Genomic DNA, 24,971 nt, shown 5'->3' with positions numbered 1-24,971 from the left:
ATACCTTAAGATATTCAGATGAAGGACTCTATAAGTGCAAAATATTAATTATTATTATTATTATAACGACATAATTTTCTGATGTTGCTTAGTAGGGATCATAACTAGCCCAAGGTCATAGGATACCTCCTGCAAATAACAAAAGAGGACCTCTTCATTTTTACAAGATCACAAAAACTACACTTATGTTAAAATCTATTAACAATTGAGGGATAGAAGTGCATTGGGTGTCTCCATATATGCAAGTTCTGCGGGTATCTAGAACCAGAGGATTCAATAATTTGGACCTTTCACAATAAAAAGGACTTCCCTTATGCTTATATAAACTACATGCAAAGTGGATTGATACTCAAACCCAAACTTTCAGTAACTCTACAAGCAAAAATCAGTGTCAAGAGAAAAAGAATTGTTCCCATAAGAATTATGTGGCTCAAAAAGGTTTTACTGATTTTGTTGAGACCAAATTAAAGACATCTTAATAAGAATTTTAGACACAGATCCTCTGTGATAAATCTGATAATTACATGTTAGGTAGAAAATCAGCTACTGGTTTATGGAAAACTATAAGCTACGTAGAATGTCAGAACAAGGCATTTGTAAAACAGATTCAGGAACACAGGAATTGTCATGCTATCTCAGACCACTAGTCAATCAAGTCTAGCATTCTGCTTCTATTTGTGGGCCATTATAAAAGATAACATCTCCCCATCTTCATAATTCACATAACAGTGTACTGCTACAAATTGGATTGGGGGAGGAGAAGAAGGAGAAAGCTTGTATTGAATCTTGCACGCAATCAGCTTGTATGTGAAAGGATGATTTTTTGTACTGTGTCTAATGTGTTCTCTTATGGTTCCTACATAAGCTGGTTTGATCAGCTCTCATGGACTGAACTCCAGCACATGCCCTCACATACAGATACTCCGCCCCAAAAAGCCTCACTCTCCTGAAGTAACCTCTACTAGGAAAAAAAGAAAATGTAAAAAGGAGATTTATCAAAAATTCCATGGACCTGCAGGTTGTTTTTTTTTTGTTTAGTTTTAATACATCTAATGGTGATTTTTCTGCTGGCAAAATCCCCCTTAGAGGTATACCTCAGATTCCCATGAAAAGTGATGGCACAGGTCATGGGAAGTGAGGACAGTTTGGAAGATCTCCCTAATACTTCAGTCACTGCATCTACTGTCAAGTTGCTGGAACTCATCTTCCAAGATTCAAGGGAAAACCACCTGGCTCAGAGGTTATTTCTATTATTATTGCAAACTGACCCCACAGCTATGGAAAAAGGAATTTCAGACCAGCTTTAAACCTCATATGGTGTTAGGCTCTTCCTTATCCCTCTCTCTTCCAAAATACCACATTGCTATTTTAAAAATAATGAAAGAAAGAATGACTTACATATGCCCAACAGCTATATGAGCACATACAACCTTTGGGATTTCTCTCCTTGTATTTTGAACCCTGTTGATGATGTCCGCATGGGATTTACAATGGCTCAAAGCTACTATTGTTCACACTACATTAAATCTACAATATATGCAATGAGATGCCATAATATTTTCATTTGGAACTTTAAGTAACCCACAGTTTGGCTGTATTTAATGAAATATGCAGTGTTCTTAAGAGTTGATTTATACGAATCAATATTTACAGTGCACGTTTATCAAGGAGGAAAAAAAACACAAAGAGGAACCTATGATTCTTTTGACTTCAACAGAAAATCAAAAGTGTTTGATTTGGTTTAGTTCAGCAAGGCCCCTGGAAACACCAAAATATTATGGAATTATAGATGGCGATGAGGTCAATGATGTGACTAAAATGTCCAGTTTAGGGAACATACTATCAGTACAAGTACAAATCCAAATATAACTTCTGTTTTAAAAATAAAACAAAAAGCACAGGTGTGTGAAGAACATAATTAAAAATGTATCATTTCTAACAGAACTGCGTAATGTATCTGATTATAGAGACTGTGAGAGTATAATAGGAATGTTTAGTGCTAAAGAATGAAGATGCAGAAAAAACAGGGAGAAGGGAGCAGATTGGCTTACTTTAGGCCTGTGTCACAAACAATCTATGTTACTCAATATCAGTCACAATAACACTGCCTTTTCTTTCATTCTTTTGATAAACCAACATAAAACAATTTGACTAACCACCTCCAAAAAAAATGATTACTCTATTTCTGTGACAAAAGTGAAGATTTGCCAAACCAACTCTGTTCTGAGCAGTAAGAGAGATTGGGCACTAATGACCTTCCAGATGTTATGCAGTACTGCACCTACCCTAAAGCTCATCTGCACACATGGATTCCCAGGATAGGGAAGGAGAAGAGGGACAATCGTTCATGCACAGTAACACTATGTAAATCTCCAGGAACAGTGGACAATAATATTCCAGCTCCTTGTACACATGTATAAATGTTTTTCAACAGATGGGAATATTCAAGAGAATTTCTATGAGCATTCTGTAATAATATGAAAGGAAAAATGATCACAAAGTAGGCTAGACCTAACTGAAAGACATACATCTATTCTAGCTAAGAAGCTTTCTGACCATGTCATCTTCGCTCACTTAAAACAAACAAACAAACAAATAAATAAATATAAAAACCAGATTAAAATATTACAACAGGCTTTTTATTCTCAAGGCTGAGTTTGTGCACTCTCTTTTCATATTCTGACTTAAAAGCAGTCAAGTTACATTGAATTATCTTTCTAGAAACCTGGTTCCAGGAGATACTGAAGGGATCAGTCACACTGAACTCAGCCCCTGGAAAACAGATCCAGAAGAAAAAAATCTCCAGTGGAATAGCATGGAAACAAGAGCACAGTGTAACTAAATTCTCAGGAAGTTAACGGCTGAAAGAACCTCCTTTCTCAACTCCTCCTTACAACGTTAACAGACTGAGCAATTACTGAGTGGAACAAACCCCTTTAACACCACCTGGTGCACTTTTCAGCAGTTGGTCTTGCTCCCAGGCCTGTCATGGCTCATTTAGATAGTACAGTGCATTCTCTCTATAAGGTTGTTCTGAGGGACCATGGAGTTCAAGATATAATGAGATATGGTGGTGTTTATCGTGAGACAGAATGGAACTGTGAGCCATAGTGCCAGGATTTTAGTATCTGAAGAAGCCCTGGAACAAAAACCTTTTAAAGGAAGGCGAACTATAAAAACAAACAATCTGTAGAAGATAAGAACAACTTTCTGGCAGTTAAAGATAAATGTGGTAAAGACAAATAGCCCTCTTTCTATCTAGGCACATGTGAGGTGGCACCATACTTACACGATTCGTTACAGATATCATTTAATTGCTTCACAGATCACCCCACTGTGAACTTTTGAGACCAAAATTCACAATACAGTTGGCTTCTGTCAAATCATTTAAGAGAGTTTTGTGCTATTGCACAAATCATCACTCGACCTGTTCTAGGGTCCAGAAATCTTTTACTGTTGATATCACCAGCACAATCATTGTCCACCACGTGCCAATATTTATTTCCCTGGAGACAAAGTGGTAAACTACCCACAGTGATGACATTGTGCTGACCATCTTTACAGGGTGCTTGGAGGCTGAATCTAACAGATAGTGCAGAAAAGCAATGGAAGTAAACAATGTCAGAGGTCCCAAACAAAAAACATGAGGAAAAATATAGATAGGGTTTTCAAATGAGACCTTTTAACAACACATTTTATAACAGTAATGAGAACTGAGGCATTCAGACTACGGTGCAAAACTGAGTTTTTTTCAGAGACCACTAATGCCAGAAAACATGCAAAATCCATATACTCAGAGTATATATACTGTGATGGGGCAAGGCCAGATGGCTATAGTAAAGTACTGAGAAACAGGTATGTTAGCCTCAGGCTAAACAAATCCCTAGGACTCTGGTAATCAAATGGCAGTTGCTCCAGGTTAATCAAGGCACCTGGAGCCAATTAAGATCTTTCAAGAAGGCAGTAGAGATAGCTACTTTAATTAGAACACCTGCAGCCAATCAAGGCAGGCTAATCAGGGCACCTGGGTTTAAAAAGGAGCTCACTCCAGTCAGGCAGGGAGGAGCCAGAGGAGAAGGAGCGTGTGTGAGGAGCTGGGAGCAAGAAGGCAAGGAGCTGAGAGTGTGAGAGTGTACTGCTGGAGGATTGAGGAGAACAAGCATTATCAGACACCGGGAGGAAGGTCCTGTGGTGAGGATAAAGAAGGTGTTTGGAGGAGGCCATGGGGAAGTAGCCCAGGGAGTTGCAGCTGTCATGCGGCTGTTACAGGAGGCACTATAGACAGCTGCGATCCACAGGGCCCTGGGCTGGAACCCAGAGTAGAGGGCGCGCCTGGGTTCCCCCCAAACCTCCCAACTCCTGATCAGACACAGGAGAAGCTGACCCAGACTGTGGGTTCCACAAGAGGGGAAGATCACTGAGGTGAACAAATCCGCCAATAAGCACAGGGCCCACTAAGGTAGAGGAGGAACTTTGTCACAATACACACAGATACACAGTAGGTGAACACTACATAGGTTCTTTGTTTTCCATATGATTCTGAGAAATTCACTCTGAGAGACTCAGCATTTCCACAGTCATGATATTGCCATTGATCTGACCTCAATATACATGTTTTCTGCAATTTGGAAAGGGACAACTTTTCATATTTCAGGACTTTGCAATTAAAATGTTTACAGTTCAAGTGTCAAAATACAATAGGATAACTATTTTCAAAGAAAAAAATAATATATATATATTTTATACTAGAAAATTAAAGGAGACAAAATGCAGTAGCAATATCCTGTATGTGTCATTTTCACCCAGTGCCTTCCCTTCCACCAGAGACATTTTCAGTCAGAAAACTAGGGCCTGGTCTACACTAAAAAGTTATGTCAACCCAGCTACATTGCTCGGAGCGTGAAAAATCCACATCCTTGTGTGATGCACTTAGGCTGACCTAAGCCTCAGTGTAGACAGTGCCAGGTCAATGGAAGAATTCCTCTGTTGACCTAAGCTACCACCTCTTAGAGAGGTGGATTATCTACGCTGATCAGAGAACCCCTCCTGCTGGTGTAGGTAGTGTCTACACTGACGTTCTACTGCAGCTGTGCTGCTGTAGCATTTCAAGTGTAGATAAACCCTAAGACTATGAGGGAAATAGATGCAGGTAGAAATAGACTAACCAGAAATAGCTGCAGGCAAATGTGGTTATTCAAGTCTGTCCCAAACAGTAGTTTCCACAGACGCATACTGCCCCCTGTAGGATTCTGGCTTGTTTAAAATTACACAAAGTAATTACAGGTGAAGTGACGGCTACCATTGTTTTGTAAAGACTTGTCAGGGAATTAAGTGCTGAGTGGCCCATCTAACATATATCCCAGTATACAGTGGCATGGAGGGTTTTGTTTGGCACTGGAAGTTACACATTGTAGATGTTAAAACAATACTGCTATATGGAATAGGAAGAGAATGTGAAGTGACTGCATTCTACACCCACAATTGTTGACATATGTAGACCGCTTGCAAGCCTCTCCTGCAGTAAAGAATCCATTTTCTCTATTGCTCTGGAGGAATAAAGTGCATATAAGTGAAAAGTACAATGAATACTTATAACAGTGACCATTACCAATACTCCTGGTATATTTAATTTCCAAGAATCTTAAAGTAGAGTGGCAGCTTTTGAGCAGCTAACAAGCCTTGGTCAAAGTGTCTAAACATCCTGTAAACAGATGTATATCCCAGCTGGCTGTAAAGTTAATAAGGTATAGTATGAGTGTATATTACATCATTTTATTATATATAATGTACATAAGTTCACAAATAAATTTATTCATCAGCTTCCTAGCTTATATACGTGCACGCATGCACGCATACACACGCACACGCTTACCAAATGGAAACCAACAAGAAAATGCCAGAGATTAATTCTCATGGGATCAGATGTAAAAATGACACAGATCAATTCTCATCAGATCAGCAAGGTACAGCACTAATTTAAAAATCTTTAAATAATCCGAACAGGGATGATTCTTTAGATGTCATGGGAACTTAACAGAAATAACTCAAAACAAAAAAGACTCATATTCAAATATTACAGTGGAGTTTGCTTAAATGAACAAATGCTAAAGAATCCAAAATCAAGTCTAACACATTCCATTAATAAGCCATGCATTAAGAAAACAATCAAATCCATACCCCACCAAAAAAAAACTAAAATAAAAAACTTTATTAAAAATATCCATTAATTTAGTTTTCAGTACTAACAGAAGGCACCAATTTGAAGATCAAAGTCTTCTATTTATCCTTAGAATAAACTGACTCTAGATGGTGGTGGTTGGGTGAGTAAATGGAGGCCAGCCAAGCCTGAAGGGGCCTGAGGCATAGCCTTGCATCCTGTACTACGTGCGTGCATGAGGCCAAGTGACCTAAACGTCTCAGACAGAAATACACTGTCGTAATGGGGTGGTTCTTTAATAGTAATAGGATGAAATTTAATAGTGAAAAGTGCAAGGTCATGCATTTAGGAATTAATAACAAGAACTATTGTTATAAGCTGGGGAGGCATCAGTTGGAAGTAACAGAGGAGGAGAAGGACTTTGGAGTATTGGTTGATCACAGGATGACTATGAGCCGCCAGTGTGATATCTGTGAAAAACTGGTCTTGGGATGCATCAAGCGAGGTATTTCCAATAGAGATAAGGAGGTCTTAGTACCGTTATACAAGGCACTGGTGAGACCTCAGCTGGAATATTATGTGCAGTTCTGGTCTCCCATGTTTAAGCAGGATAAATTCAAACTGGAACAGGTTCAGAGAAGGGCTACTAGGATGATCCGAGGAATGGAAAACCTGTCATGCGAAAGGAGACTCAAAGAGCTTGGCTTGTTTAGCCTAACCAAAAGAAGGCTGAGGGGAGATATGATTGCTCTTTATAAATATATCAGAGGGCTAAATATCAGGGAGGGAGAGGAATTATTTAAGCTCAGTACCAATGTGGCCACAAGAACAAATGGATATAAACTGGCCATCAGGAAGTTTAGACTTCTAACTATCTAACTATCAGAGGAGTGAAGTTCTGGAACAGCCTTCCGAGGGGAGTAATGGGGGCAAAAGACAAATCTGGCTTCAAGACTAAGCTTGATAAGTTTATGGAGGGGATGGTATGATGGAATAGCCTAATTCTGGTATTTAATTTGTCTTTGACTACTAGCGGTAAATATGTACAATGGCTTGTGAGGGGATGTTACATGGGGTGAGATCTGAATTACTACAGATAATTCTTTTCTGGGTTTCTGGCTGGTGAGTCTTGCCCACATGCTCAGGGTTTAGCTGATTGCCATATCTGCGGTTGGGAAGGAATTTTCCTCTAGGGCAGATTGGCAGAAGCCCTGGGGGGTTTTCGCCTTCCTCTGCAGCGTGGGGCACGGGTCACTTGCTGGAAGATTCTCTGCACGTTGAAGTCCTTAAACCATGATTTGAGGACTTCAATGGCTCAGACACAGGTTTGATACAGGAGTGGTTGGGTGAGATTCTGTGGCTTGCATTGTGCAGGAGGTCAGACTAGATGTACATAATGGTCCCTTCTGACCTTAAAGTCTATGATTCTGTGATTCTAGTGACATAATAGTGTGAAACCGGCCTTCTGGGAGGAAGGCCTTGGCCTGGGTGGAGTTGAGCACTGCTCTGATAAACTCTATCATCTGCACTGGACTGAGGATAGACTTCTGCTCGTTTATTAGCAGACCCAGGGCCTGGAAAGTTAACTGTATGAGGTGGATGCTGGACTCTACCTGAGCCTTGGACCGGTCAACTAGCCAGTTGTCCAGGTACAGGTAGACCTGCACCACCACCCATCTTTTCAGGAAGGTCTGCCGCTATTGCCATGACTTTGTAAACACTTGTGGGGCTGCCGATTGGCTGAATGGGAGAACTGTGAATTGGTAGTGGGCCTGGTTCACGATAAACCTGATAACTTTTGTGGCCTTAGAAGATGGAAATGTGACGATTGGTGTACTTTATACTGAAGGTGGCGTACCAGTCCCCGGCATCCAGGGAGGGGATAATGGAAGCCAGTGGACCATGTGGAACTTCAGTTTCTTGAGGTAGCCGTTGAGTCAGCACAGGTCTAGAATAGGTCTGAGACTGCCCTTGGCTTTCAGAATTAGGAAACAATGGTAGTAAAACTCTTTCCCTCTTAAATACTGTGGAACCTCTTCCACAGCTCCTACTTGGAGGAGGTCTTGGTCCTCCTGGATTAGAAGATGCTCATGAAAGGGGTCCCTTAAGAGGGATGGGAGGAAGCGTGGGTAGAAATAAATTGGAGTGTGTGACCCGTTTCTGTGGCGTTCCATACCTAATAGTCTGTGGTGAAATGAGAACACGCTGTGCTGAAGTGGGACAGGTGGTCTGAAAATAAAGGGTACCTGAGTTCTGGCACAGGAACTGATATAACGCCCTCAGGTGTGCCATCAAAAGGGCTGCTTCAAGCCCCCTGGGTGTCTGGGCAGAGCAGATTCTTGCAGAGAGGCAGATGGGTGTGGGTATCTGCACTTAAAAAAAACCCTGCTCTGTCTCCTCTGCAAGTCCTGATGGGATGATGGGGCAGAGAACTGGGAGGGCTGCTGAGGCTTGTCAAGCTTTCTCAAAGTTGCTGGGGTATATGGTCCCAGGGACTTAAAGGTAGCTCTGAAGACCTTCAGTACATGGATCTTTTCATCCATCTGTTTCAAAAGAGTGAAGCCCCTTCGAAGAGGAGGTCTTGAAGGGATTGCTGGACCTCTGTCGGGAGACCAGAGGACTGTAGCCATGAGCTCCTATGAGTGGCAACTGTGGAGACCACAGACCTGGGTGCCGAGTCCACCACATTCAGGGCTGCCTACAAGGAGGCTTTGGCTATTACCTTCCCCTTCTCCACCAGCGAGAACTCCTGCCTGAACTGTTGGGGGAGTGAGTCTTTGAACTTCAACATGGAGTCCCACACACTGAAGTCATCTGCCCAGCAACACCTGCTGGTTGGCAATCCTGAGCTGTAGTCCACCAGTAGAATAAATCTTTCTACCAAAAAGATCTAGGGTTTTTTTTGGTTTGTTTGTTTGTTTTTGAGTCTTTTGCTATAGGTGTCACCCCTTGTAGGCCCTACCTCTCCCTTTCACTGGTCACAGAGACCACCAAGGACCCCAGGTGGGGATGAGAGTATAGGAACTCATAACCCTGGGCGGGCACAAAGTACTGCCTTTTGGCTCTTTTTGAGGTGGTGGGGAAGGGAGACGGGGGTTTGCCACAGGACTTTCACATGATCCATAATGGCTTCATTGAGAGGTAGGGCCACTTTCGATAGGCCCGTAGCAGCGAGGATGTCGACCAGGCTATGGGAGGATTCTTTTACTACCTCACCTTGCAAGCTTAAGTTTGAGACCAACATCTTTAGCAGAATGTAGTGGGCCTTGAAGTCGTCTTGCGAGAGTGACATTCCTACCACACCACCTTGTCTGGGAAGGAGGCAGCCTGCACCAGCAGATTGCCCTCCTCCTCAATCTTCTGTGTGGACAGGATCCGTCAGATCTGGATCATAAAGGTAGATATCAATGGGATGGAAGTGCCTTTTTCTCAGAGGCCAACGACTAACAGTGTGTTGAGTGGGGTCCTGGCCCGGGGGGAATCCCCAGAGGTTCCAAAAGAGCCACATATTTCAAAAGGATTGGCATAGGTCAGTGACCACTGAGCCAAGCACTTGATGGTACTCCTGTGCTTGGGTCCATGGAGGGGTAGAGCTGACTGGAGGGATAACAAAGGCAGCTCCTTGGACAAGAGGAGTACAACCCAATCTCCGACTCAGATGATGAGCCCTCCTTTGGGGATCATGGAAGTTCAGTTTCTATTGGCGTCAGGGTGGGTAAGCTTGCACCAGGGCCACCAAGGACTGTTTCCCTCTGGGGAGTACTGCGGGGTGCAGAATTGGATGGCAGCTAGAGGTGACATGCTCTGTCCTGCCCACTGGCACCAAGGACACCAACTCTTGTATTGCTGGTGACACGGGTACCGAGAATGCCAGCAGGTCTCTGGCCATGGCAAACACCTCTGGAGTGGATGACACCATGATACCGCTGGTACTGAGCTGTCCCTCTGGTGCTGAAGGCTCATCCAGGACCAGACTCAATGATGCCTGCAAACAGACCAGGGTCAATGGGACTGCCTGTGATGCCAAGGCAGGAGAGTGGCTTGACTTAAGTAGCATTCCGCTTTGCTCTTCATGCCTGGCCTTCTTTAGAGTAGGGGAATGTCCCCTCTCGGCCATCTGCTTCTTATGCTTCTTTCTTGGCACTGGGAATGGTGAGTGGTGCTGGGACTCCTGCATGGAGAGAGAAGTGCCCCACATCAACCCTGAGGTAATCAGTGCTGAGTCCGACTGGCTCGGTTCAGAGGAAGGTCTGAGTGCCGCTTCCACCAATAGGAACTTTAACCTTGCCTCCTGGTCCTCTTAAACTTGTGGTAGATCTAACAGCGATCCCCTATGTGAGCATCCCCCAAGCACTTTAGGCAACGAGAATGCAGGTTGCTCAAAGGCAGAGCCTTGTTGCAGAAGGCACAGAGCTTGAAGCCCGGTGACCAAGGCACTGGGAACAGACAAAACTCCGCTAACTGATGGAGAAGTGCCAACTAAACTTACCTAACTAAACAAATAACTATTTACACTGCAACTATACACAATATGAAGAAATGAAGAACAATGAAGACCACGGAGAACAGTTTGCCACCACAAGGACAGCAGTTCTAGCGACCATGACAGATGGTAAGAAGGAACTGAGGTGGTGCGGGGTCAGTTGGGCCCTTTATTCCGGTGCTATGAGCATGCAGCACCATGGGACGGCAGAGCTGACTCGATAGGTACCACTGAGGGAAAAACTTCCAGAGACTGTGCTTGGGGCGCATACACACCTACAGTGGAATGGACATGTGCAAGCACTCAAAGAACAACATTTAAGTTGCAGTCAACCACTTGAAAGTTAAGAAATGCTAGAATTTAGGCTTCCAATACAACCTTAATTCTGCTCCCTTAGGCATATGCATTATGATTAGGGTTAAGATTCTGTCACAAGTATTTTTAGTAAAAGTCAGGAACAGGTCGTGGGAATAATCAAAAATTCATGGAAGCCTATGACCTGTCCCTGACTTTTACTAAAAATAACCTGGGACTGGGGGAGGAGCAAACAATGTGGTGCCAAGGCTTGCAGCTGCTCCAGCCCTGCCACTGATTCTGTGGCATAGGCTGACCGGCACTGCTCCAGGCCCAGAGGGGCTGACCCGACCCCAGCTGCTGCTCCAACTGGCTGGGGACTGCTGCTCTGGCTGTTCCACCCCGACTCTAGCAGCCCCAGGGCTGTCAGCTGGCCAGCTGTTCCGGGGGCCACTGTTCTGGTGGCCCTAGGGATGACTGCTGCCCAGCTGTTCTGGAGGCCACTACTCCATAGCCTGGCTGCCAGTCAGCTGTTCTGGGGGCCGCTGCTCTGGCAGTCCCAGGGCTGACGGCTGCTTCAGCCATGCCCCAGAAGTCACAGTGATCTTGGAAAATCATGGAATCTGTGACCTCCGTGACAAAATCATATCCTTAATTATGATACAATCTTTAATTACAGAACTATATCATATTTTTCCATAGGACCCCTGCCTCATTCAGTGGACAGGCTGGACAGTGCTTGGGTAATGAGGCTGCTGTTCAATATTTCTTTGGAGCTTATTACTCTGTGTGGCACCTACCTTTATTTACTCCATGCAACCCAAACTCTGCAGTAAATACAGAATTATTCATTTCTTTTCTAGAGCATTTATCACCTAGTGTGTGAGTGCCTCATAAATATTAATGAATTTATTTCCATCACGAGATAAGAAATCATTATTATCATAATTTTACAAATGGGGAAACTGAGACAAGACACTTGCTTGATGCCACACAATGAATCAGTAAGAGAGCCAGAATTAGAACTCAGGACCTTCTTGACTCCCAACCCTATGCCCATACCTCCAGACAACACTGCCTTATGGCCAGAAATACTGAGAACACAGTTCCCACTAACGTTTGTGTCAACTGTGAGTGCTCAGCACTTCTGCAAATCAGGTCCCAAGTGTCTCAAATTTGGCACTTAGAAAATGAGCACATACAATTAGTGTCCATCTGCCAAAATTGTTGGTTTAAGTGACTTGCATAGCATCACACAGGAATTCTGTGGCAGGGCTAGAACAGAATCCTCCAGTGTGCATTCACCTGCATTGGCAACCTATCTCTTTCAGCAGCCTTTTGCCTCATTCTCTGTACACACTCCAACTTGTAGAACAAATGAAGTAGGAAAAAAAAAGCCTAATTTGCTGCTATGCAAGCCTGACTCATTCTCTGACTACTGTCCACTCTATGTAGTGAATGAGGCAGGTATCCTGTGGAAAAATAGTATGTATTTGAGTAATTAAAGATAATATCATAGTGCATACACACAAGGGGGTTGAACTAAGGTTGCATGACCAACCTAAATAATGGCATTTCCTAATCTTTAAGTGTTTGATTTTATAATCTAAACGATGTTATTTCAGAGGAGATTTTGTATATAATGTCATAGGTTATTGTTAGCTGGGTAGTTTATTTATTTATTTTAAGAAAAAAGTAAAAACAAGTTCTATTACGTACAACTGTAATAACTACCCCATTATCCATCATCATCAGGGCTTGAACTAAGAAACTTTGGCATTGCATCACAGAGTTCTGCATCACTTGAGTCACCAGACTATATACATTAACTGCCTACAAGAGAAAGCTGTCATCTTGTGGGGTGGGGTGGGAGATGGGCTGCTGAAGTCATGTTCTGAATCTGGGAGGGCAGCAGGAGGGAAACTCTTGCCTTGGCTCTCTTTCCTCCAGTAGGCAGGGCCGGTGCTTCCATTTAGGCGACCTAGGCAATCGCCTAGGGCGCAAAGATTATTGGGGGGTGGTATTTTGCTGGGGGGGCCGCAGGCGGCTCCAGTTGACCTGCCGCAGGCGTGCCTGTGGAGGGTCCGCTGCTCCCGCAGCTTTGATGGACCTGCTGCAGACGTTCCTGCGGACGATCCGCTGGTCCCGCGGCTCCGGTGGACCTCCCCCAGGCACGCATGCGGCAGCTCCACCACAGCCGCGGGACCAGTGGACCCTCCGCAGAAACGCCTGTGGCAGGTCCACCGAAGCCACGGGAGCAGCGCGCAGGGCGGCGAAATGGCCGTGCGCCTAGGGTGCCAAAAACACTGGTGCCGGTCCTGCCAGTAGGGATGTATGTGTGTGGAGGGAAACTCCTGCCCAATATAATCCCCCAGGGAATGGGGCAGGAGAGGCTACTGGGACCTTTTGTTGAATCCAGGGGAGTCTAGTCTGATTTCTTTTCCCCCTCTACATCCCAATGCTGTTCTATCAGCAGTATGGCTGTCTGTTACCAGGGTTCTCAGTGCTGCTGTTTTGGCCATGACATGGGCTCAGCCTTAGATTAGACTGTTTGTGTTCAGTTATTTTTGCATGTTGCCAAAATATTGATGACAATGCACAGAACAGAAGGGAAATGGTGATTTTCAACAATTTATAATCCAAGACTAAACAGAATTGAATGGGACAAAAAATAGGCATTTCACTGTCCCAAAGGCTTTCTCCTTGCCAATTTTTAAAGATCTGCTGCAAACACTGGAGGTGTCAGAGTTTCTCAAAAAGATCACTAGTATCTTTTATAATGGAAAATGTTAGGCAACCTAAATATAGGAATCCCTACCAGCTTCCTCTATAATGAGTTACAACAAAATGTAAATCCCAGAGTCAGATGAATCAGGGTATATGAGAGAATCATTTTCTCTAGAGACTGGATTTCCACCTTTGCAGCAGTTCACATTGTGGTAGAGGTGTATTTTAATGAGCATATTACTCCCTCACTAGTATAGAATGACTCACTCAAAACTATATCATCCATTGAATAAACACAAATTCTACTTTGAGTAACAATTCTGTAAATGCGTATTATCTCTGTAACACACTGTCTAGCATACTTATCTTTTCTACTTTGAAGATGGTCGCTATAGCCTGAAGTTAGCATTTAAGTCATCTATATGAGGTGCACACACTCAAATCCATGCTTAGATCCCTTAATGAATTATTGCACAATCAGCAAACAACTATAGCTTGTTCTTAGGAATATCAAAACCAGGTGGCATTATAGTATAAAACTTCCTATTTACTCAAGAAAAGATACTTCTGAGTTGAGGAAATACAAATTCTATACTGAAGTATTACATTTAAAATACTCTTGGCATTGCTTCAAAACTGCAGAAGAGTCCTTTTCAAAAACTATTTAAAAATAACTGATCCTGGTCTCACATTTCATGCATCAGTCTAGTCCTGAGCACATTTTTATGGTTGAGTTGAACCTCTGACTTGAGGGGATATAACAAAACACTCCAAAACTTCTGCAGCACATTCACTACAATATCAAACAAGAAAACCTTTCAGAAAATATGGCAATTAAAAATTAAAAATAAAGGTGGCCTTGCTTCAACCACTCAAGCCAAAAGAGATGAGTTACAAACTGCAGTACACTCTCTAGTTTATCTGAGAAGTATTTTTAAGTTTTCCAGTCTCAGTTTTCAGCACTCTCTTTCTCTTCAAAAGCAGTGGATTGTGAAGGCTGAACAGGAAAGGGTACACTGCAGTTCTTTTTTATAAATGTAAGGTACTATTTTATGGATTGGGAGACAACAGCAGAGACTAGTCCGTAACAAAGAGGCTTATGGTAAGGGTGCATTCTAATGTACTGAGGTTTAGATGCCTTTGTCAGCTTTACAGAACTTTAAGGAAGACTAAAGAAGCCTAAAACCTGTTCAACTACTTCAGTGTACAAATTTATAATGCTTTTTCCGTCTCTGTCCACATGTTGACAGCATTAATTTTCTCTCTACTGCTCTCCTCCCTTCTTAAGTCACAATGGATCTACCAGTTTATTTGGTTCCTGAGACTCACTTTCACTCTATGGAATAACTTTCCAACAATAACTAACTAGTTAAGATAGGTCATCATTTAAAAGAAGTGAGTGGTATATTAAAGGTACTTACAGCTACCCAATTCCAAGTACATTTCAGGATATACTGAATATTGTATATATTTTAATGAGAAGGTTTGGCACAGCAATTTGGCAGGAGAGAGTGATGCCAGAAGATTGGATATGAGATGTATCTCAGGTTACTTTGGATTCCCACATTAACTTAAGAGCTATTCCTCCCATCCTCCAATACATCAGCTCTCAAGGCAGTGAAATTTATAAGTCAATAAATGTTTTATTAAAAATAAAAAGTATGTTTTTTAAGAACTGCAGTCTTGCAGTGTCCCAGTGCCAGAACTAGGTCAGATTGTATTAGGTAGCTGAATATGAAGCTGTAGCGGGGTGGTGACCCGCTCCTGCCCTGAGGGGCTTAGAGCAGCTCAGCAGAGGGCTGTGGCTGGGGCAAGCAGCTCCCAGGCTGATTGGGGAAGTAGGCACAGCTGGGAACCATGCCCCAAACAGACCACAGCCGGCCCCTATAAAAAAGCTTTGAGCCAGAAGCTGGCAGACACTCTTTCTGCCTTTAGAGGGAGAAGGGCCTGGCTGCTGTGGAGTGTCCCTGGATACCCAAGGTGGAGCAGGGCTGGGAGAAGGCAAGAGAAGCTGGGTAGCTCTGGCCTGGAAACCTCCCAGGCTGCTGGCCTAGTGCAAGGCCAACAGGTACTGGGGGGTGCTGAGGGCAACCCATGGGTAGGCAGAGGCAGCAGGTCCAAACACTCCTTAATGAGTGGCTTATACTGCAGTCTGCCCCAGGGAATGGGGGCTAGTTGGTGACTGGCAGTAGCCCATGACTGAGGCAAGGCGGGATTAGAGGGTTGGGGGTTCCCCTGGGTGGGAAGACCCAGAGACTGAGGGGTATTGCTAGGGAGCAGCACCCCAAAGACAAGGGGCACCGGGTCCAGGGAGGGACACGGGGGCCAGTGACAAGCGGGACACCAGCTTACAGAGGGCGCCCAAGCTGGAAAAGAGCTAATTCCTGAGATGACCAGCAGGAGGCACCGCACGGATGAGTCCTGCATTGCCACAGAAGCCATATTAACGAGTGTGGGCTCTTAAGTTAGAGCTTCAAGACTCAAGCCACCTCTCTTTCCATTTTGTAAGAGCTGTTTTTCTATCATTTCGCTTCTTTTTTCAAAAAGGAAAGAGGTTAACACAGAAAAGTTAACTAAATAAATAATGGCTCAAAAAACCACAGTGGAGGAACCACTGCAAGTCCTGCCAATAAAAATATTCCTTCTCTTCAGGGCTGGCTAAACAATTGAAAGTGTTTTTAATGAACTGCCGGCAGTGCTATCCATCATTGTGCTAAATGGATTCATGCCTCCCTAAACAAAAGATAACCATTTATTTGTAAGGGAGGTCAGAATTTAGGAAGTATTTAAGTCTTAGAAATCTAATCCCACATCTTTCCCCAACACTTCAATGCTTGGCCATACTGAAGACTCTGTGTGTGAGGGGTGGCAGTGAAAAACATACACCAGTTCAAACTCAACTTCAGTTAGGTTTTAGCAGCGCCAATGAATCAGTCACATGATCTTGAAAAATCTTCTTCTGGCAATTCAGCAGCTGTGCTTTGATTCAGGAGATTACTGTTACCTTGGTACTTATTTTTATCCTTGTCTTTCCTTCCCTTCTATTGATTGCTACAGTTACTTGTGCCTTGCCTTAAGTTAGATTATATGCTCTTCGAAGTAGAGCTCATTGGGCCATGATTCTGATTTAGGGCCTTTGGGAACTAATGCAAATAATATCACCAATGTATAGGAAGAAAGTGGATGACAAGGGAGGAAGAAATATATATTTCATTCCAAGTGGAAAATCTAGTCCTAGTCATGTACACAGCTCCTGGTCAGATGGTTCCTTTGAAGCTTTGAGTGAGAACACAGATAACTAATTGTCTGTAAAGAAGCGCAATTTAGTAACTGTCTTTAGATCACCAAAAGCAGAGGTAACAGGAGAAGTGAGGGGATGTCAATACGCTGCAGGCATATGGAATGGAAATAAATACTCACTTCATCTCCAGAACCTCTTCCAAATGTTTCCTCCTCTCTGCTCGTAGGTTGGTTAAATGGGTCTCCTTCTCAGCTAAAGACTGCTGGGTGGAGGACAGCTTTGCTTTCATGGACTCCAGCTCTTGCTTCACTTTCTCCATGGCCATCATCAACTCCTCTACCTAAGAGTTTTTGGTTTTGGTTTATTTTTGGGGTGGTGGGCAAGGGGGAGGAGAAGAGGAAAGACAAAAAACAGTACAACGTGACGAATAGAAATTTACTGGACATCACAACTGAGATTAGAGCCAAAAGTGTGCAAACAGGCATGTAAATATATTTGTACAGTGTACTGCATATCAGGGAGAGAAAGGGAGGGAAAGAAGGCGCAAGTAGCATCTGCATACATAAGCTGCGCCTACACGTGACTTTTTAATGATGTTTTAACACGTTAATTAGCAGATGTCGATTCACACAATCTGGTCACTGAAAATCTACAATTTAAAGACCAAGTACAAACCTTCAACTCAAATGTTATTTCCACCTTAACGTATATATGTGAAAGCTGGAAATGCCACTAAAGATATAGAAAGACGTCTAAACGCCTTCAGAGGCAAACATCTCAGGAAAGTACCAGGTATTAAATGGAATTAATTGATGATAAATAGCAAGATTTTTCAGGGAATTCAGTAACTTCTTACCTGCAAAGTTATCCAGAAAAGAAGACAAAAATATGTGGGATGTGTGTTAAGAATGAAGCCAGACAGTCTGGCAGGAGTGCCACTGTGCAGCTGGAGGAATACGTAAATGATGCCAAATGAAAGAACCCCTCCATCAAACAGTAATTAGAGAGGGCTAATTTCTGGCACTTAACACAGAGGATAGGCAAAAATCCGATCAGGACAGACAAGGATGGGAGAGCCTTGTTCTTGCTCTATGTGATGTTTGACAGTATGGGAATGATTCAAATTCAGAACTAACATGATTGTAAATTTTTGTGTAAACATTACACAGATGTTCCTTCCAAGTCATGTTTTACCCAAGGCTGCACTAGAAAAAATGTTTGGGTCCTACCTTAGCTAGAATTTACAACTGTATTAATTAGCAGGTGTTAAAACACAACTCAGTGCCAATGTATTCTAACACAGAAACATTACCAGATATTATTTTAATAGTTTTGCAATAATCTCAGGAGTTATGAGGATTTCTTGCACCCAGACTCTTGAATTTAGGGTGCCCTAAACAACCCCCCAGTCATAACCAACTCCTCAGGGAGGGCTCAGCAAGGAAGGACAAGTTTTTTAAGTGTGTCTCCAACTGGAAGAATACAGATCTTAATATTGCCTATAGGTAAAAATATTTTCTGGGTTAAACCTGTGACCACACCTTCTCTCCACACCTTAAATAAATTCCTAACATTACATTAAACTCAGCTCCTACCAACATCTCTTTATAAGGGTGATTCAGACTGGATACTGACTAGGCAAGCACTGAAAGATGTGCTGTATGAAGAACAGCAACCTGGTTTCTAGAAAATTCAGTATGCCGACATGTAAGTAGGCCCATTTGGCTAGGGTACAGCACATCTCTCTCGAGTCATATGTATTTGAGTACAAAATATATTTCGATTTTCTTACTATTTATTCTCAAGAAACATTTTACTTCCAAAAATAAAGGTTTCACTTTTCACCAGAGATCTTAACCATTATATTATAAATCTGATTTCCAAATAAAAACTGCAGTTCTTACAGATGTGAAGAAATGAGTTTCCCCAGAGATTAGAAAAATGGAAGAGACCTTAAGTAACACAAAGTTAAAATGAAACTCACTGTAAACTGGTTAATATATATAAAATAGCCAGTTTTATTCATCCAAACCAGGCTTTTCCTGTCTGAGGTGGAGTACTATTTTTGTGCAAAACAGATCAGATGCTTTGTCTGTCTTGAAAATAGAGAGAAAAATTCCATAGAATGGAAAAAGTAGTGTGGTTAAAAAAATGCAAATAAAAAGTGTGAAAGTAGTGGTGAAAAGCAGAAAGAAACATCAGCAAGGAAACTGAAGATAATGTCTAGAAAAAGGGAAAAGCAGGGAAGCCAAGGTGTATAGCAAGTCAGCCATTTCCATTTCATGGTTCCACAATCAGAACTATCTGGATAAACATTTTGTTTTTAATTGGGGGAGGGGAGAAAGGGTGTGTGCCAACCACAAAACCATCTTTTTAGTAACAAAAAGTAACCTCAACTAAACAAGTGCATAGCCAATGTCAACAAGCACAAGGGCTTATGTCAGTTTGCTACTTGCCAAGAAGTAATCTTTGTGGCAACAAACCTTTCCGTAATTAGGGGGAAAAGGTTTTCAGCATCCACCAATCCATTCCTAGTCATATTACAAGTCTGCAACACTAACACAAAGGGCTGGCTTAATCTAGCCTGGAGCATCCATGACGAATCTGGGTTATTCACAGGGTACACTGATGCCAGCAGCTGATATCTGGGCCAAGGCTCCTCATGCAGAGTAGTAAGATCGAAACTCTGCAACCAGAAAGGATTGAATTCTTTGGAGGCTGCATTATCACAGTTTGCTAATCTTTTTGAAATATTCCATTTGGCAATTCTCTTAATTGTATGTTTTTGCTAAATTACTGTACTCATGAAAAGCAAACAGAAAACTAGGTCTCCTAATGCCTCAGATAGGTGGAAAACAGCTGGACACTATAATGTGCTAATGAACTAGTTCACTGAACTGTCACCATCTCTCATTGTGCAGAAAGAGAAGTGATAGTCACCCCAGTGATTTTATGTTAAGCTTTTTCTTCAAAAAGATACAACTGTGCCAAATAAGGATGAATACATTTATAACAGAACTCTCTCAGATACACACAATTATACACTGTGACAAAGTTCCTCCTTTCCCTTGGCGGGTCCTGTGCTTATTGGCGGATTTGCTCACCTCAGTGATCTTCCCCTCTGGTGCAACCCACAGTCTGGCACAAATCCTACCTGTGTCTGTCGGAGTGGGAGGTTTGGGGGGAATCCCGGGCCCAGCCCTCTACTCCGGGTTCCAGCCCAGGGCCCTGTGGATTGCAGCTGTCTAGAGGCCTCCTGTAAACAGCTGCATGGCAGCTACAATTCCTGAGGCTACTTCCCCATGGCCTCCTCCAAACACCTTCTTTATCCTCACCACAGGACCTTCCTCCTGGTGTCTGATAATGCTTGATTGTCTGATAATTCCTCAATCCTCCAACAGCACACTCTCTCAGTCTCAGCTCCTTGCGCCTCTTGCTCCCAGCTGCTCACACATGCTTCCTCTCCTCTGGCTCCTCCCCGCCTGACTGGAGTGAGTTCCTTTATAAACCCAGGTGCCCTGATTAACCTGTCTTGATTGGCTGCAGGTGTTCTAATCAATGTAGCTATCTCCACTGCCTTCTAGAAAGATCTTAATTGGCCCCGGGTGCCTTGATTAACCTGGAGCAACTGCCATTTAGTTACCACGGTACTAGGGATTTATTTAGCCTGAGGCTAACATACCTGTTCCTCAGTACTTTACTGTAGCCATCTGACCTTGCCCCATCACAGCACATTCAGGTCATTTCACTGGGAGCATTTAAATTAAACTTAAACAGGAAAGAACAATATTAGTGACACGGTGACTCATCAATTTTACTGCACCCAAGTCCTTGCATATCCCAGGGCCAGTGCTGGAATAAGTGGCACAGGAGCATTGACTGTAGGGAACGTGTAGGTCTAATTTTATTTATTTATTCATAATTAATGCTACTTTTGATTTTTTTCCCTAAGATTTCATACAGTTACTTATGTAACAGGACATACTGAAGATAAATTTGAGGTTCAGAATTACGCCAATGATATACATGTATCATCAAAAGATTTTTTTTTTTTTTTACTTTAAGGCTGGGAGAACTGTACTTGACTAATGTAATTTAGCCACTTGACAATTCAGCATACTGTATATTCACAGCGTACTGCATATTCACAGCATGTGCTGGACTTTGAGGAACTTGGTATGAACTCAGGATATAGCAAGGTTTATACATGTCTTCCTCGCTTCTAAACAGACATTTTTCTTCATTGAAGTTACACTGGCTTTCTCAATCAACCCCACCTTCTTACTGATGGAGTCCAATTTGCCTTCCTCCAAGTTGTTTAAGATGCTCCTGAAGTCGTGTTATTTTTCTTTTGCTTCATTAACACCTACCCTCAAATTTGCATTGGGGTAACTTTCTCCATCTAGCTGAAGACTAGATCTTGCTCCTTCTTTGGTCTATTGACATACACCCAAAGGGCTCAGAGGTCATTTGAAAATGAGATATGCCATTCCCCTCTTGGATGAGTTGTCCATGCTGCTTTCACAGCTTTCAGATCCTGCTGTCTCATGAGGATGGGACTGAGCTTGAGTCCTGAATTCAGATCCCTGCATTGTAGCGTATTGCCAGGACTGCACAGGTATATTGCTTTTCACTTCATAAAGCATGAGAAGTTAAATTTTAATATGTAATATTGCATCCTTAAAAAGAGCCAGTTTTTTTTTTTTAAAAATCTTGCTGCTTTAAAAGAGAAGAATTCAGTTGCTGATTTAAAGGACAATGGGACAGACATCTATGTTCAATATTCATTTCAAATGCTATTGACAGGATAACAGTTGGAATTTGAGAGAATACGGATGGTAGATACTCACTATTAGCAATAATTTTAGCATTACCTTTGTGCAAATCCAGCACAGTTTTTATTTTCCAAAACTCCAGACTGACGTGGTATATTTTCAATTACTGAACTTGATCACATTGAGCAATACACTTTTTCAATATGATTAATGTGAAAAGCATCATTGGACACAAGAGACAAAAGATGTTATAAACCTGCACTTCTCATTAACAATAGAAAGCTCACACAAAATCAAAAAGGACTTGAAATCAGAAGTCAGGAGTGAGATAAGAATTTGTAAGGGAAGAAAAGAGACTAAACTTCCTCACCATCTGTCATTCTATATCTCTCAGAGAATGCTCTCCTGGTTCTTCAGGTCTGCTGCTATTTGCCGCCCTGTCCGCCCCCTGGATTTTTTAAAACAGGACTGTGATTAAATAGACACTATACATTTCTGCCATTATTTTTCACTGAATTGAACTGATGAGAGGGCACGGAAGACAGTCAGAGGGAAAGGAAAGAGTCCTGGCTCCATGTAAACTTACTTGGAACCCAGAAAGCTTTCCAAGAGCAGATGTTAAGACATGGAAAAAGCACAGGCCAAAGCTGGGACTTAAGTATGTAATTTAACTAACTTCAGAAACCTATTATAAGGAAAAAAACACTGGGCCTGACAGTGTGCAGTGCCAGCGGGACCAGATGGTTTGCTTAAATCATAAGCTAATAAACCTTTACGCAAAATAAAGAGGGAATGAATTATGGTTTCACAACAGACCCATTTTCTTTAAGAAAGCAGTGGGGTGCTTTAGGTGCTGTCAAAGACTACATCCAAGACATTTTTCAACTGTGTTGTCTATTGTGCTGAATAGAGAACACAATTTTCAGAACTCTCACACAGATACTTGGAAAACTGTCCAGTCATCACTTCTTGGGAGAGATGAACGTAAGAACTTCAGAAAAGGTTTCAGAAAAATGATTAACCAGTATCAAGTATAATTCTCATCAGTCAATACAAGTTAAAATCACTCATGCTATTAGAAGTCAAGGAAGGCTCTCAATTCAACAGAACTGCTGAAAGTTCTGCTGTGTTGGCAGGGTATGACTAAGAAACAAGTATGTAGTTGGGATTCTGCCTCCACCATGTGGGATGGAGCTTTGGCTCAGTGACAGCCCTGTCAAAACCAACACCCACATATGCGTTTGAAAGCCTTCCGATGAAGGGATTATGGCCACTGGGTTGTCAATTATGAAGCTCTGATAAACACTATAGGCATGTGGCCATTCTCCAAAAAATAATAATTGTATTTTTGGAGTTTAAAATACCCACCTGACACACACACATCATATATCATTTTAAAGCTTATTTTACCTAAGTTTAGATGAAGTATGAAGAGGAGCTGTTAAGTGCTGCCGCACACCTCTCAATGAGATGAAACAATGATACTCAAAATGAGCAAGTGTTATTTTCTGCAGTTTTAGAAATACTGAACCATGACTATGACTACAGGTTTTACTTACCCACCTTGAAGTGGGGTTTATTGGTCAAAGCTACCAAATAACCACATATTAGAAGATTTTTCTGAGTTTTGCATGGGTATTTTTTTCCAGAAATGATGAAGCTGTTTTCATATGGCAAAAATGGTGAATACCAATATTTTGCAACATATAACATGAAATGTGTTCACATCGCATACTCTTAATTGTCAAAGTATCACAAATGTAACTAAGAGTTTTCTATATTTTCATTTGAAATTTGCTGACTAGATAAATCTTATACTGAAGATTGTGTACCAGTAGCAATAGATTGCTTGCCCACAGTTTGTAATGCATCCTGGGTAGATATAAATGCACATGAATCCTAATTTAATGCTTCTGCATCTGTAAACTTTTGATTGTACAATTTAGCATCTAGTCTGCCTTGTAGACTCAATGACTCAAACTTTAAGGCCAGAAGAGACCATCACGATCACTAGTCTGACCTCCTGCACATTGCAGGCCATAGACCATTACCCACCCACTCCTGTTATAGACCCATAACCTCCGGCCGAGTTACTGAAGTCTTCAAATCATGATTTAAAGACTTCAAGTTACAGAGAATCCACCATTTACACTAGTTTAAACCTGCAAGTGACCCAGGCCCCATGCTGCAGAGGAAGGTGAGAAACCCTTAGGATCACTGGCCATGTCTACACTACGGGATAATATCGAATTAGCTAAAATCGGTTTTATAAAACTGATATTATAAATTCGATTTCATGCGGCCACACTAGGCACAGTAATTCGGCCGGCTTGTGCGTCCATGGTCCAAGGCTAACGTCGATTTTCTGAAGCGTTGCATTGTGGGTAGCTCTTCCATAAGCTATCCCATAGTTCCTGCAGTCTCCCTCGCCCCTTGGAATTCTGGGTTGAATCATTATTGTCGCGGGTGGTTCTGGGGTAATGTCGTCAGTCATTCCTTCCTTGGGAAAACATCAGCTGACAATCCTTTTCACACCGTTTTCCCCTGGATTGCCCTGGGCAGACCCCATAGCACTCGGCAACCACGGAGCCCGTTCAGCTTTTTTTTTTTTTCCGGCACCGTATGCATACTGGATGCCGCGGAGAGAGAGGTGATACTCCAGCGCTACAAAGCAGCATTACACTTGCTTTTGCAATGATAGCAGAGATGGTTAGCCGGATCGTTCTGTACCGTCTACTGCCGGAGAAAACTGGCAATGAGATGACGGTTATCTCTTCCCTCTGTACTGTCTGCTGCTATCATGAGTGCCCCTGGTTGAAATCGGTGGGGCGCAACGCAAAAGCAAATTGGGATTGACTTCACTTGGGACTGAGTCAATCCCTTCCTTATGGTTTCTAAAAAGAGTCCAGTCCTGCCTAGATATACGGGCAAGTGTATTAGAGGACCAGTGTATCAGAGCACAGCTGCTCCGTGTCAGATATTCACAGGGGGTGCCCCTGCAACAACCCCACCTGTTGCTTCCCTCTCTCCCCAACCTTCCTGGTCTACCGTGGCAGGTGTCCCCCCCATTTGTGTCATGAAGTTATAAAGAATGCAGGAATAAGAAACAGAGACTTGGGTTAGTGAGATAAAATGAGGTGGAGGCAGGCCTCCCGGGCTATGACAGTCCAGGCAGTACAGAATCTTTTCTTTACACAGGAAAGAGGGGGGCTGAAGCCCCAGTTGCTATGATGAAGATGCTTATTAGCCGTTCTGTCCTATCTACTGGGAGTAACCAGGAATCATTTCCTCATG

General features: G+C 42.6%; 1 protein-coding gene across 4 annotated transcripts in view; it reads right to left on the bottom strand.

Moving 5' to 3' along the window:
* ERC1 (ELKS/RAB6-interacting/CAST family member 1) overlaps positions 1-24,971 on the bottom strand; it is a 633,604-nt gene that overhangs the window by 200,366 nt on the left and 408,267 nt on the right. For 3 of the 4 annotated variants that reach the window (XM_032796761.2, XM_032796763.2, XM_075069542.1), the window contains one exon: positions 17,082-17,242. In XM_032796761.2, the coding sequence (XP_032652652.1) occupies positions 17,082-17,242 (161 nt within the window). Of the gene's footprint in view, positions 1-10,228; positions 10,329-17,081; positions 17,243-24,971 lie in introns of those variants that run through there. The other variant, XM_075069545.1, reaches the window with a different exon arrangement.

This window comes from Chelonoidis abingdonii, chromosome 1 (genome assembly GCF_003597395.2).
Source record: "Chelonoidis abingdonii isolate Lonesome George chromosome 1, CheloAbing_2.0, whole genome shotgun sequence".
Classification (NCBI taxonomy): domain Eukaryota; kingdom Metazoa; phylum Chordata; order Testudines; family Testudinidae; genus Chelonoidis; species Chelonoidis abingdonii.
Note: the sequence above shows the minus strand (reverse complement) of the source record. Positions and strands in the feature narration are given on the sequence as shown.